This window comes from Abramis brama (genome assembly GCF_963993115.1).
Source record: "Abramis brama genome assembly, chromosome: 14".
Classification (NCBI taxonomy): domain Eukaryota; kingdom Metazoa; phylum Chordata; class Actinopteri; order Cypriniformes; family Leuciscidae; genus Abramis; species Abramis brama.
The window spans coordinates 11,809,223-11,824,104 of record NC_139976.1 but is presented as its reverse complement, the minus strand read 5'-3'; the positions used below and the strand labels follow the sequence as shown (position 1 = coordinate 11,824,104).

General features: G+C 37.0%; 1 protein-coding gene across 1 annotated transcript; it reads right to left on the bottom strand.

The window, feature by feature from the left end:
- Positions 1 to 472: 472 nt before the first annotated feature.
- On the bottom strand, positions 473 to 9,298 carry adrb1 (adrenoceptor beta 1). The gene has a single exon (XM_084134963.1). The coding sequence runs from the start codon at positions 9,224 to 9,226 to the stop codon at positions 8,063 to 8,065; it is 1,164 nt and encodes a 387-aa protein (XP_083991089.1). The 5' UTR covers positions 9,227 to 9,298; the 3' UTR covers positions 473 to 8,062.
- Between the last annotated feature and the right edge of the window lie 5,584 nt (positions 9,299 to 14,882).

Here is a 14,882-nt window from a genome sequence, read left to right as displayed (position 1 = left end):
TATATATATATACACACACACACACAAATTTGCATACAGTATGTATTTTTAATAAATTATATATAGTTTTTTGTATATTTTAGATTTCTTTTCCTAAAAGTTATGTGTTTTTTTTTTTGTGCATATCAACATTGAAAGATCTGGGAGTTTTTTTTTCTCCTCCCTATAATAATCTATTTATTTTTGCCTCCATAACTATTCAAGATGAAATGGTTAGTTGCGTTTTATTACTCCATTTAATCTTGCATTTCCCTGCTGTCTGCAGCCCTATCAGAGTTTCTGCCCCTTTTTACTGACTTACAAGGTGACTTATGGGTCACCGGTCACTCATTTGGTGCGTGAGAGTGCACAATAAACCACGTGTCCCCCCCTGTATTGCCTTAAGTAACATTATGTAACCGTAGCAGGTGATGTCCAAAACCAAAAGTTTCTGTGTACTGGGGCCTTATTGATCCTCTTTCCCACAAAACACACTGACACATCAACAACACAGAGTGCTGATATTGAGCAGGTCAACATAAAGGAAAGCTCTTAGAATTTTATTACAAGTAATAATAATAATAGTAAACTACTTATTCGAATGCACTTGGCATCTCCCACAGAAACTGATATTTTTAGGCAGTGTCACAGGACATTCAGTGCTGGAAACACACTTTTGAAAAGTAATTTAGGCGGTGCATTTCCTGTTAGCTTCGGCCTGCACTAATAATAGACATATTTACAGAAATGGCTGAATGTGTTTATTAAACAGAAGCTCTGTGAAATATGAAATGCACAAATTTTTTGCTATCTGAAGAACCATCTTGCATGTTTTCTACAACTTTCAAAACTGTTAAAACAACATATCTTTCCTTTTTTTTTTTTTTTTTTTTTTTTTTAAATGGACACTTGCTTTAAATTCATCTCACCTGTGTGGCATTTCAGAGTCTGCTGAATGTGACGAGAGATGGCAGGTTGAAACATCCTGTACGTGGCAAAGAGCCATTGCGTAAACTCCGCTCAGCACTTATTTTTAGCACTTCAAGATAACGTGCTCCGACACTCATATCAACCTTGTAGACCTCCAGAGAATTCGTAAGCCTCAGTCAATGCTTTTGACTAACTGGGAGGTCTTGTTGTGAGTAACAGGAGGAATGTGAGATTGTCTAGCCACATGTATTGCAAAAATATCTCTATACGTAAATATAATTAGATTAAAATTCTTATTTTTAGAAAGTAGCATTTTTTCCACCAACTAGTTTAAAAAAAAGATCTTTATCTTTTTGAAGATAAAAAGCACAACGCAGGAAAATAGTATTTGTCCAACTTAACACCATGTTTTACAATGACTAATTCAGAGGCATTGTTCATTTTTTACTCATTTCTTAGTTTTTGTCTTTTGCAGAAACTCTTTTTAATTTAGTAAATATTTATTCATGTCACGCCATTTTGAACTGCAACAACAACAAAAGTAAATTTCATATAACATTTTATATATTACAGTTATTCTCAATCGCTTTTTCTCTCAAAACAATGTTCATATTTCTGAACAGTTAGTTTGTTGTTCACATCAGATTTGAATTTCTTATTAAGCAAGTTGCATGTGTTTTGGCACGTGTGTCAATTGTCTACAATTTGCACAATACCTAAATGCACATGGCTTGTAGATCAAAACTGATGAGTTACTTCTCAGTGAAATTGTCAAACTCTTTGCAACTTCTAAACATTCTTTCATATGTGATCCTTTTACATGCTAAATTATCCATTCAAAATCTGTTGGACATGCTTATATTCCATAAATACCAATGACATTGAATGTTTTAATGTCTGCTATTTGTCAAATGGCCTGCCATTGTAATGATATATGAATCACAATCTTACCAATCAAGTTTGGAAGTATACAGTATGGAGTTTGCCCAGCACAATCACTACAATTTTTGAACATGGATGAACATCTAAATCCCTAAGCAGCAACATCTGTTTATTTTTGAAGAAATGTGTTGCGTGTAAACTGAAAATTCACAGTTGCTTGTTGTGGACGAGCAAAAGGAAAGATGTATAAGAATGTGTAAAAATGAACAAGCAACCAGGAATGTAACCATTTTTTTCCTACTGTTAAAATCTGTATCTAAAAAGCTCTGTGATATGCAAAAGCATTCAGACAGAACTGACATTCTTGTATATTATATAAAGCAGTCAGTCAGCAAAAAAATAACAAATATTTCCATGGTGAAAAAAAACCATCTAAACATCTTGACAAATGTGGCTCACACGATGACAAAAACATTTTTTATTTTGGTGGCATTTGCCAATTTACTGACACACTATGTTTTGAAGCATGAATTCAATGTTTTGGGTGAGTTACTACATTTTGCAGACATGCAACAGAGTTCTGATGTTCCAGCAAAGAGTTGTGACAACTGAACTTCGAAAAATGTGCCTAAGTGATTGAGAAAAACTGTAATTTAACCATTTCAACGTTTAACAAAAACGAGTAAACTACCATTGTTATATAATTGTTATTATTATAGCTGTAATTATTTTGTACGTGTTCAGTGCGTTGTTTCTAAAAGATAGTTCTCTCGACAAAAACCCAGTAGGACTTTTCCATTGGTTTTGGATTATTGCAGAAAATAAGGTCTGTGTCCAACAAAAGCACATTTTGTCCATCATGATAATCTTAACAAGTGAACACAGCTTTTATCAATTTGAATAAATTAATTAATCTGCAGAAATAAAACCGGCAGAACTCAAAAGCTCGTCGTCGTAGGCTATGCACAAAATACATGCGGTCCGACACCATCACTATTGCGTTGCGTGTGTTATAATAATTTGCATGAACACTTGTTGTTACTCTTCATTCAAGCTTTTAATAAAATAAAAAGTAATTTGCATGACCACGATTATAAACACATCGAGGCTATGAAAGCAGACAAAGGAGTAACGTTAGCTATAGCTAGATGAGGTTTCCTGTTCGGCTGATGACGGTCATCCGTAGTCTCTGTACTAGTCTCATTCAACTGCCTTTTACAAGACAAGTAAAAGCTTTTTTTTTTTTTTTTTTTTAAAACACAAGAGGGTATTTCTGATGTATTTTATATCATAGAAGAAAACGGGAGAATATCTTGAGTTTGTGTTTACCACAGACCTTATTTCAAGCATATAACCAAAAACCCATTGACTTCAGGACGATGTAAACGGAAGTGCTAAAATGCTAACTCGTTTATGAGTTTTTGCCTACAAAAACACCACTCTAGGTGCGTTCATGTCGTAATTACGAGATTTCAACATGTATAAAGCATTCACGTCCTCCTCGTAGAGCTTGTTGTAATTACAATTTGTAAGCTGGGAGTTTTCTGAGATTTCCTACTTGTACCACGTGACCGCTGATTCATTTAGGCATGCATTATCATTTAGAAAATTAAAAGTAATTTTCAACAAAAATAATCTTTTTTTATAATTTATACAAGATTCAACTCATTGTTTTAGTCAGTTTAGTGTAATTTAAGTTGAAATTACTTAAACGTCCAAGTTGATTGTACTTAAAAATTTAAGAAAGCTACTTTTTTTTTTTACAGGGGCAGTTTATGGTGTTCACTTTTCAGTTTGTGCAGCTAAAACGGCTATTCCTGATGAATGGAATATTTGTAATCATTTTTTTTTCTTTTTTTTCTTGCGGCTTTATTTCTCTTCAACTTAAGCCTATGTTTTAAGTGAAATCATTTAATTGCTGTCATGATGCTGCTGTCATTTTTTTTCAAACAGTAGAGCGTTGGCGCTTGCAACTCCAAGGTCATGGGTTTGATTCCCAAGGAAAGCAACTGATAAGAATGTAAATGTGTACTTTGAAATGCATTGTAAGTCGATTTGGATAAAAGCGTCTGCCAAATGCATAAATGTTAATGTTAATCTTGTCCCATAAACAAGATTATCATAACTTGTATCATGCACACCCTCAAAAGTTCAGTATGTGTGAGCGTGGATATAATGGTCCAAAAGCGCCCTTCAGACAAGCCGCTGAATGGAAACTACAACACTGGAATGTATGGAAGGCAGCCAGGCATGCACAGGTATATATAAGTGGATGCCGTTCTCTCAACACCTCATAAGCCAGTAACGTATTACAATTAGCAGTGTGAGCTGTTGGCCAACGTGTGAGGGAAAAACATGAGAGCGTTTTATCTCCACGATGTGCTAATGGCAGCCATTGGCTGACATAAAACAACGTGTTCAAAGATTGTTGCCGCTCCAGACCAAGTGGCCCTTACGTGAACTAAAGATGTGTAATGGCAGTCAAAGCTCAGAAAACTTTTTGAACGTGCCCACCAGCTGCTATTAATAGACACTTAACGTTTTTGAAGTAAGCAAATGTACCATTCACAGACCACAGTGAGCTAATCTTTTCTACTTAGGGTTCAGTGCAATTCTCCTGATTTGAGCACAGCAGCATATGAGCCTCCAAGCAAATAAAAGCAGTCATTACGTCAGAGTCATCAGGTACGGAACGATAAACTAAGAATAAGCTTTCTGATTAATGAAAGAGATTCGACGCTGATAAAGACAGCAAAGGCAATCACATGTGCACCATTTGTTTCAACACAAGGGCCCTCATCTGTCACGTCTGTCCGGATACAAATTCCTGCCAAACAAATTGTTTTTAATAACAAGGTGACATGCAGCCAAGAGCATATTCATGATGCGGGCAGTGTTATTGTTGTGAAATGCTGCGCTATTGTATTAGCACAGGTAATCACATTTAAATAAGGTTCATTAGCCGAAAGCGATGCGGACATATTGCATTCAGTGACCCTGAGGCAGTTTTAGACGTGAGAGGGCTCTGGGGACACTGCTCCGAGCAGTAATGCATTTTAAACCATCCAGCCTCTTGAAATTAACAGCCCACAGCTGTGAGCTCAAATCAAATGTATTCCATAAAAACTTGTTTTTCAAAGCACAGTGCATTTGGCATTTGTTTATGTCAGATTTTTCTAGAAGGAATAAAATGATAAGCAGCCAAAAAAGGCCTTAAACTGCTTTTTATTATTCAGTCAACATCACAATAAAACAATAAATTAGAACAATACACGACCAGAAAGGAAGCCAGTAAATCACACTAACCAATACTGAAACAATTTACCACATTGCATCATATTGTCCATAAATGCAAAACAAAATTCTTCACTTTCAACAAATTCGCCTATATTGCTGTTTTATTTGCATGCACTTGATTCATGAAAGTTGATTACGGAAGTTCAACTGCAGAAATTTTGAATTTCCTTTGCTAACACTCCATTGATGCGGAAAATTATTCCATTAGGAGAATTTCCTAATGCTTTGTGTTCACATCGTGATGTGAATCTTAAGAACCAAGGGACACACACCCTGCACCGCTACACACTGTTAGGGAAAAAAAGGTTAATTGGGGTTCTAGAACCTTTGCTTCTAAGGATGTTCTGTTAGTTTGCACGTGTGAAATGAATTTACGTTGTGTTGTGTTATTTTTACAGTCCAATGCAGTCTGAGATGGTGGAAAACCCAACAGTGATGCAAGTGCTGCAAACTAAATGAGGTCAGCACATAAATATTTAAGGCAAGCTCTAATTGGAGGCCTTTGGTAGATATTAGCCATGTTGAAACGGACTATTTTTTACTTTCAATCAACTGCAGACTAGGGTAACACATAATTGAGATGTAAATCTCAACTGTGTAAAATAGTTAAAGATCTCCTGACAAACTGATCCCTAATTTCAGTACAAGCATGCCTGAAAACATTTTGCCTTGAAAAACAAATAAACAGACCGCATTCTGAAATCCCAACAGATTTCAGAAATCCCATCAAATTATAAAGTGATTACAAGAGCAACTTGCCTTTTTACAATATCACATTTTATTGCACGCTAGCCAACTTGACGTCAACATGATCAATCTTGTACAATACTTCACATGAGGCACTGGTACATAAATTATTTTCTGTAAAAACGTGAAGTTGGGGAAATATATTCATAACAAAACTTGCCAAAACATGTGTGCGCATCTTTACAGATAAATGAGTCTAGTAACATATATAACTGATAGAAATTTTAAATGAATGGAAAATGCGAGAAGCTCATTGCCCCAGCTCACATTTGACACAAATAAGGAGCATGTAAATCACAAGTATATTTAACATTATTTTATCACATTGCCACGCTTTTTCATATATGCTGTACAATGCATCAAATAAATACTGTACATTTTGACAATTTGTTTAATATAAACAACTTCCTCGTACAATTTGCACATTATACAGGTATGAGGTAAAACAAGACTTAATATCACACATTCGTGAATAAAACATTCAAACAAACAATGTAAAGGCTCAGTGCCTAACATTGCTATGACGAATGAAAAAAACTGTTTCACCACTCCATTTCAGAGCTAAACATCACTGCTTCAGTCTGACAAAACTGCCATTTATTCACTGCAAAATACTGCACAGTTTGAATTTGAAAAGATTTCAGCTTTTATAATTGAATTTTGAACGGTGTTTGCAAAATGTTATAACCCGTTTAATCCCACATTATCATGTGACTTGCATTACTTTTGAGCTTGAAGGGTCTAAAAAGATTTTGTGTGTTACAAAGAATTCTCAATAGTAAATGAAAGTGCAGACGGTCTCGATTTAATGTCATTATTTAATGTGATCATTTTTAATCAGCTGGTTTAAACACATGAACAGAGCTGTTTAATTCCATTTTGCCCCCCGCATATTTGATAAATATATTTAATTGGTCTATCATTACTTTATTGGAATACTCTGTCAAATATGAAAAAAAACTATGTAAACATGTCACATTTGTGACCAGTGAGAAACTGGTTTTGAATAGGCCTAACTGATTGATTCACATGGGAAAATTTTAGATTTTAAGGTATTGTTACAATAAATAAAGCAAAGAAATAGAAATATCCATGTATTCTTGGATTTTCAATTCCCTTTTCCACACAATTGCTGAATAGCAACGTTATAAAATTACACTGCTTAATTGTTTGCAACTTCTTTTTTTGGTCTTACTGACAAACTGAGCAAGTTTCCCACCGGTTACAACTGTGTCAGAAATACACCTTTTCACTTTCAACTTTTTCAGAAAAGACAAACAATCTGCTTCAGTGGGCTCTCCAAATACATGTACTTAATTTAGCTGGGGGAAAATGGGACTAAATAGGTTAATAGTTGTTTTGTTTTTGAACACAGCTAAATTTCGTCTATACCCTATTATTATCTATCTTATAGCCTAACAATTGTTTCCGGTCCCTGAATTTGATTGGCTGAGCGGTTTCCAAAATTGCAGATAACAGCACTGGGACTTTTCACTGTTTGTATCACTCCGCTTACCCGTGTTCATGGAGGAGCCGGTCGGAGTGGAACTGGAGTGAGTGCGCATTTTCTCTTGATCCATGTTCACTCGGCACAGGAATAAAAACCGGAGTGGAGCTGGAGCGGATTTATTACAGACCGAGTTGAGTGGGGGAAGGGGAATCTCTCGCTCTGCTCCACCCATTTAGTTTGTGCGTTGCTTGGTGAAAATGCAAAGTTGGCATTAATGTTAGTTTTCCTGTTGTGAAGTGGATCTGAAGTGAAACGGCTTCTTGAATGAGAAAAAAAAAAAAAATTGTCCATCAGAGTTGATTGGGTCGTTGGATCAATTTGGTTATTGCTGTGATCTCATGTGAGTGACAGGTTGTCCCGCCCTCACACCAGCAAACACGTCATCGGTGAAGAGATTTTGTTGCAAGAGAAGATATTTTGATTAAAGATTAGAGGGCACATTAATTGAAAATAATATGTGCACGGATAGCCTACATCATTTATACTATTCCTACTGTAATAGGCTATTCCATAAAAATAAGAATTGTCAATTTTTATTTCATGGTGACTTAAAAGCTTTGATTTTTTTTTTTTTTTTTTTAGAAATATTTTCGAACTAACCCATTTTTTTTTCTGAAACGTTCACTGGAACAACTCTCTTAGCGCACCCATAATTACCTGATTTCCAATAGTACAAACAGCTCGTGTAATATTGACAAAATAATCGCAGATGTACTTTTACAGCTGAGATTCTGAACCGGACACCCTTCCGTTCCTCTCTAGACTGCAGTCGCGGCTGTCCGTGCCGTTACAGTCCGACCAGGTCCCGAGCATGCTCTGCTCCATTGAGTTCACAAAGCCCCCGGTGCAGCGCGACAGATCGCACGAGCTCACGTGCAGCCTGCGGTCCGCCTGCCTCGGACAACACAACAGCCTCTTGAACGCTTTCCTGAAGTCGGGACTCCGACAGTATATGATGGGGTTGAAGGCGGAGTTCACGTACCCCAGCCAGTTCAAAAACACGAAGAGTTCCTTTTTCACCACCTGATCGCTAAACACCCGCATCACGTTAACGATGAAGAACGGCAGCCAGCAGAGAGTGAATGTTCCCATGATTATTCCCAACGTTTTCAGCGCCTTCTGCTCTTTTAAAGCCAGGATCTTGGTGGTTCGTTTTCGGTTAGGTTTGCAATTAGTACCATTGTTGTAGAATCTTCCCTCACATTTGTTAATTTTGTTCAGTTGTTGTTTGGCTTCTCTATACACTCTGGCATAGACGAATATCATGACAATTAAAGGAATGTAAAACGATATAACGGAGGAGGAGATGGCATATTCGCGGTTGGTGATAAAGTCACAGCACTCGGGATCGTCATAGCACGATGTATCCCGTCTGTGTCGGGACCATTGCATTAGGATGGGTGGGAATGAAACAAGTGCTGATATAGCCCACACTCCACACACCACCGCCTTGGCTCGTGCTTTTGTTAAAAGGCTTTGATAGCGAAATGGAGAGATGATGGCGATATACCTGTCTATTGCAATTACGCACAGGGTCTCGATGCTCGCCGTGACGCAAAGTACATCAAGAGATATCCAGAATTCACAGAAGAACGATCCATACATCCAGGATCCTCTGACCTCCAAGGCTGCGCCAAATGGCACCACCAGTAACCCCATGATAAGGTCTGCGCACGCCAGAGACACTATGAAAACATTGGTGAGCGTCTGGAGCCTCTGATTCCGGGCTATGGCGACTATAACCAGTATATTCCCCACTACAATGACAAATACTATCAGACCCATGATGATTCCCATGCCCACGAGCCACTGTTCTGATAAGTTATCCGTGGTGCGTTTAGAGTCATTGCTGTTGTTTACAGACGGTGGACCGTCTCCCATGGTGTGGAGAAATGAAGCACGTTCATTCAGAACTTCAGGTCCTTGTGTGGAGCGCTTCCATCCGCGCTCTGGTCTCCAGCCCCGCGCGCACACGCGCACGCGCTCGTCCATAGAACAAGCAGAGCGAGAAATACAACGGCCACGTCACAGGCTGCACAGCCAATAGTGTCGCGTCTCTAAATTGCAAGTCCCTCAAAGAACAGAAAGCTTTTTTACAGGATTTACTTTTCTTGCTCCATACAGATTCGGCACTACTTGTTTATGATTAATCAAATGTAAGCAATTTGTCAATAATGCCATAAACATTAACTAAATAACATAACATGTAACAAACACCCTAATGACCCCAAAAAAGAATATTTTAAATAAAATGATTTGTGCACAGAATCTAGCAATGTCCCTTATGAGAATACGTTTCGTTTATAAAAAAAACGTTTCATTCATATTTTGCTGTCGTATTAAAAATTTTGTTGAATATAAATAAGTAAGTTTAATATACATTTAATTTGTAAATAAGATGTAATTCTGTAGTAATTCATGCATTTTACATCTAAAAATCACATTAAAAATGTATTGTCTTTTAAAATATATATATATTACAGTATGGTAGGTGACTTACAGATAGTTTTTACTGTTTACATTTTCTTTTTTTAAAAGCTTTTCTATAATATTCTATCCAAAATCTTACATTTTCCCAGTCATCATGAGCTACAAAACTACAGTAATGCTTTGAGGCTTTAGGACAATAACAATAATTTTGCTGAATGATCTAAACGTTTTATCTCTGTGTGACTGAACTCATGAGCTTTTGAATTTGTAACCATGAAATTATACAAATTGCATGTATACTTTTCTCTACTGTTATGATAGTAATCATGCATGTGCTGTTATGTGCAACACATTGACTGATACATTGCCTAATGCCAAGATTCTAAAGCAATAGAACTTTAAATGAAATACTTTTTACTTCATGTAAGATCATGTAAACATCAATGCCGACTTCTCAAACATCTGGAAAGTAGTATGTAACAACACTACCTGACAGCACCAGGCAATTACAGGGCCCCTGGACAGATTTGGTGCATGTTTGCAAACTTCACAATGCTCAATTCAGTTGTCCCATGTGCCCCAGCGCTTTCCTGGACAAATCACCACCAGCCAAACTATAAAAAGAGCCAACAGTGGGCCACTTGCTTTCCTTATGAAAATGAATCAGCCATGGCTAGAGATGTTTTTCTAGCAGTAGGAAGCTGTTAAAGTAGATAAGATCATAATTGCACCTCCTTATAGCCGGCCCGGGACACAGACAGACACATTAGACTAATGCTGCTGCTACACAATTTCTCTCTCGTTCTCATCTACATTCCAGCATTATGGAACAGCACATTCTTTTTTTATTCTAGAAAAAGCAACAGGTATTAGTAGTCACGAAAATAAAGAGATATTTGATATTGCCTTCGGCAACATGTAATAACGTGGGGTCCTTTTGTCATGGTTTGATGCATCTGAAGTCCTGGGACTCTTGTGAACGAAATGATCTCACTCTTTCTAAGCAAGCAAGAGGAAGTCTGCTCAAGTTGAATGGCTAGCAAGCGCTGGTACAGGATGCAGGGGTAATAATGCCTATTATGTTATGCAATATATGTAGCATAAGTACCATTCTTACCAGTGCAAACTGAGACATTCATGTAGGCACTGGAGTAAGCACTGGAATTGTGGGTAGAGCAATGAAAGAGAGGGATAGGGCATCATTATCCTAAGCCTGGTGTTCCCAAATGTTTTTATCCTAGGACCCACCTAGAGGTATAATACCACCAAAAACATTTGTGTATTAGGACCACCTTGAAAATGAGATGATGCATCTCAAGGGGTTTATCCTAAAGAAAATTAGTTACTTTTCAGAGAGAAATATGTGGGGAAAACAGGTTGGTTTTCTTGGTAACACTTTACATCTGTGAACATTAGTTAACTGCATTAGCTATCCTGAACTAACAACGAAAAAAAAAAAAAGTTAATTAAAAATGAAGCAATCCTGGCATGTATTGTTCAATGTTATTACCCTAACTAAAGGGACCTATATATTTTTTTCCTAGTTAACATTTTCCTTATTATATTATTACATTAAAAAGTCCTACTTATCAATTTCATAAGGCTTTTGGTAAAATAAAATAAAATTGTATAACCATGCACAAAGACATGACTGTGAGGTATAATAAAAATGGCTATATTGAAATGATGCTTTGACTTGGAACTTGCGGTTCAGTGAGTCACAGTATGTTGATTCAAAAGTCAGATTCTCTGAGTTCATTTAATGAAATATATGTTGGAAGAATTTGTCAGACTGATTCAAAGCAAAAACTTTGTACAATTGAAGAGGTTTGGACATAATAACAATGCTCTATAATTTAAGAATCTTCCTCATACTCTAGCACACTATAGATCAAAGCAACAAACTCAGAATTTATACCAATTCAATCCTTGTAATGACTTTCTGCATGGCAGAACAAATCTTAATCCATAACCACAAGTGCAGCTAATAAAATATATTCTGAATTTAAATCAGCCCATGCAAGCCAGTGCTAATACAGCATGGAAAATGAACATTCTTCCCTTATCAAAACGAAAGGATTAAAACCACAGAGTCTTATGTGACAATTATGTAAGCGAAACCCAGGTAACTTTCTATTCACAGCAGTCCAATTATCTTTAGTTTCATGCCGTTTTATTCAAATTCACAGAGCACGGTTTTTGAGTCATGGCGAATGTCTTCAGCATATAAATACTGGATAGAAAATATGTATTTAATCAAACGCCGGAACCAAAAAAAAATAGACTTTCATCTTCTGACCTTCAGAAAGAAATCTATTATGGCTTTGAAAAGAAACAAAAAAGTAATACAATGTTTACAAGGTTACAAGGTTAGTTCAAACAAAAATGAAAAGTATATCATCATCTATTCACCCTCATGTCGTTCCAAACCCAAAAGACTTTCAATCATCTTCAAAACACAAATTAAGAGTTCATCTCTTTATGAACTTTCTGAAGCAGTAGTTGCATGGAATATCAATGGAGGACAAGAAATCTCCCAGATCTCATTAAAAATATCTTTGTTTATTTTTCAAAGATGAATGAAAGTCTTACGGGTTTGGAATGACACGAGGGTGAGTAAACGATGACAGAATCGCCCCTTTAAATCTTGCATTATGGATTATGCGTCTTTTATAGTCTACTGGTTCCAGACATTAGTAAACACTTGAGGGAGCCTGTTTGATTTTACTCCACATCTGTCTGTCAGTGCTTATGCTTCACAATCCATATGTTTCATGCTTTCCATACGTTTACACTCCTGGCAAATATCATAGATCAAAACAGCATCTGTCCTCCCCTCTTCTTAATGGATGGAAGGTTCAAAGGGTCATTATCTGACAAACAGCACACTCTGATCTCAGGCTGTTAACCTCAGAAAACATGTTGTTCATTCTATGAGCTTCATGTATGCAAACATAAACATGACTGCAGCTGAAAGTTCAATGTGTTCACTACGAGGTGCGTTCTTCAATGGTTAGAGCTCTAGAAGTGTAGCGTTTTTCCCCAGACAGACATAGCTCCATTAACTTTTGGCTATTTCCCCACCGCTTCATTGCAGATGCATTTAGATTGCAGTTAACTCAACATCTGGTGGAATTTTCATGATAAGGTAGTTCAAATAACATTAATGTGAGAGCATGTATAAGACATTTTGAAAGATGTCTCAGTGTATTTTCTGTCCATAATGAAAGGTTCCGTTTTTTTGGACCCCACACTGACTGTCATTGTATGGATAAAAACATTCTTTAAAAGATCTTCTTTTGTGTTCCATGGGAAAAAGAAAGTCATTGAAGTTTGGAATGACATGAGGGTGAGTAAATGCTGACAGAATTTTTGGGTGAACTATCCCTTTAAGCACGACACAAGCACATGCTTCAGTCTATATGGGGGAATCAGCGCACTGACGCTCTTCAATGTCATTTAGCAAACTCCATCATATAGATTTCTGACACTTCTTTCATGGTTAATGAGAGCTCTACACTACATTAAACACTAGAGTGGTGTTTTCCCATGCGCAACTAAGGGTCTCTTCGGTGGTTATAATGTAATTTAAAGGTGATTTGTAGCGCATTACTATGTGGTTGCTACGTGCTGTCCCTCCGTCAATGTAAATCTGTAGTTGTCTCCCAATGACATGCACTGAAAAAAGTGTAATTTTTTTTTACTGAGTTTAGTAAACTAAACGCAATTTACTGTGTTTATCCAACTGTAAACCAACGTAGTCCGACGCCGAGCCATATGAGATGGCTCTCTCGTTCTCTCTATGGCTCTGGTCCGACATATTTAAATTTGACAAAGGCTATCTACATTAATCCGGATTTTGATTACATGTTTTCGTTTAAAAACGCTCTCTGTACACACTCGCGTTTTCAGGCATTTTTCAAAAGTTTCTCATCCACACTGAAACGTCAGAAAACGCTAAATTCACCTTACTGCGCATGCGTAACTCACAAACGCTCGCTGAGATGATACAGACGGAAAATAAATAATAAAGTTATCGCGCAATTCTTCTGGCAGCATACATTTCTTTAGCAAAATATCTCACCATTCACTGATGCATCCAGTTACATGTTTGATCTAAAACGCTGATCTCATGTACTGCCTCAGGACAGCAAATGTGTACATTTTCTGTCATCTTTGCAGGACTGTGATATGGAGAGTGCGCAAAGTAACATTTTAGCAACTGTGTGAAAGTGAATGGCACATAACAGGCACAATACCAATATAAACATGAATAGGATATCTATTGGTACAATGACTAAACATGCATCGTTTTCAAAAACCTCAGTTTTGACAGTGCACGCGAAAACAGCGTTTTCAAATTTATTCACTTTGGAGAGCTTTTTCTAAAAAGCTTCGTTTTCATTAATAAAAATGTATTAGTGTTGACAAGGCCAAGTTATCTAAACTTTTGAGAGCAAGTAACTCCAAAAAGAAAGAAAATACATTGAGATTTGTTTACAGTGTAGGCCTACTACACACTATTCACTTTTACTATGAACTGGACTATGTACCTTACCATTGTCACATACGCTCTCCATCTTCAACAGTCCAGTCATCTATAGTCAAAATCTACATATCCCAGCATCCCTCCTGTTTATCACCTGCACTGAGGATAAAACCTTTGTCTGTCTCAACTATGGACAGCAGACTATACCCGCTCTACTTTGTGTGTGTGTGAGTGTTATGAAGCGACGAGAATACTTTTTGTGTGCAAAAAACAAAAATAACGACTTTATTCAAAGGTTTCCTCTCTTCTGTGTCAGTCTCCAACGCTGGTCACGTTGTAAACAGTGCAGCGCTTCCGGATTGTGTTGCCAACTGAAAGGCTAGAGAAAATGTGTAAGATTTTACATGCGCTAACAACATTTGGTGTGTGCTTTCAAGCGTAAAAATGACTGAAGCAAGAGTCAGCCAGGGTTAGTCCTGTCATGGAATCATAACTGGACCTGAAAGACTTGTATGGGCGTTTTACAGACTGACGTTTCTGTCAACCAACACTCACAGTATCACTAGATCTAAACACTGAGGCCTTGAGTTAATGTTGTTGTCTCTCTCAATCACCCAT

Bases quoted from the DNA above. Each gene is read 5' to 3' on its own strand.
- adrb1 (XM_084134963.1), bottom strand. From the start codon at position 9,226: ATGGGAGACGGTCCACCGTCTGTAAACAACAGCAATGACTCTAAACGC.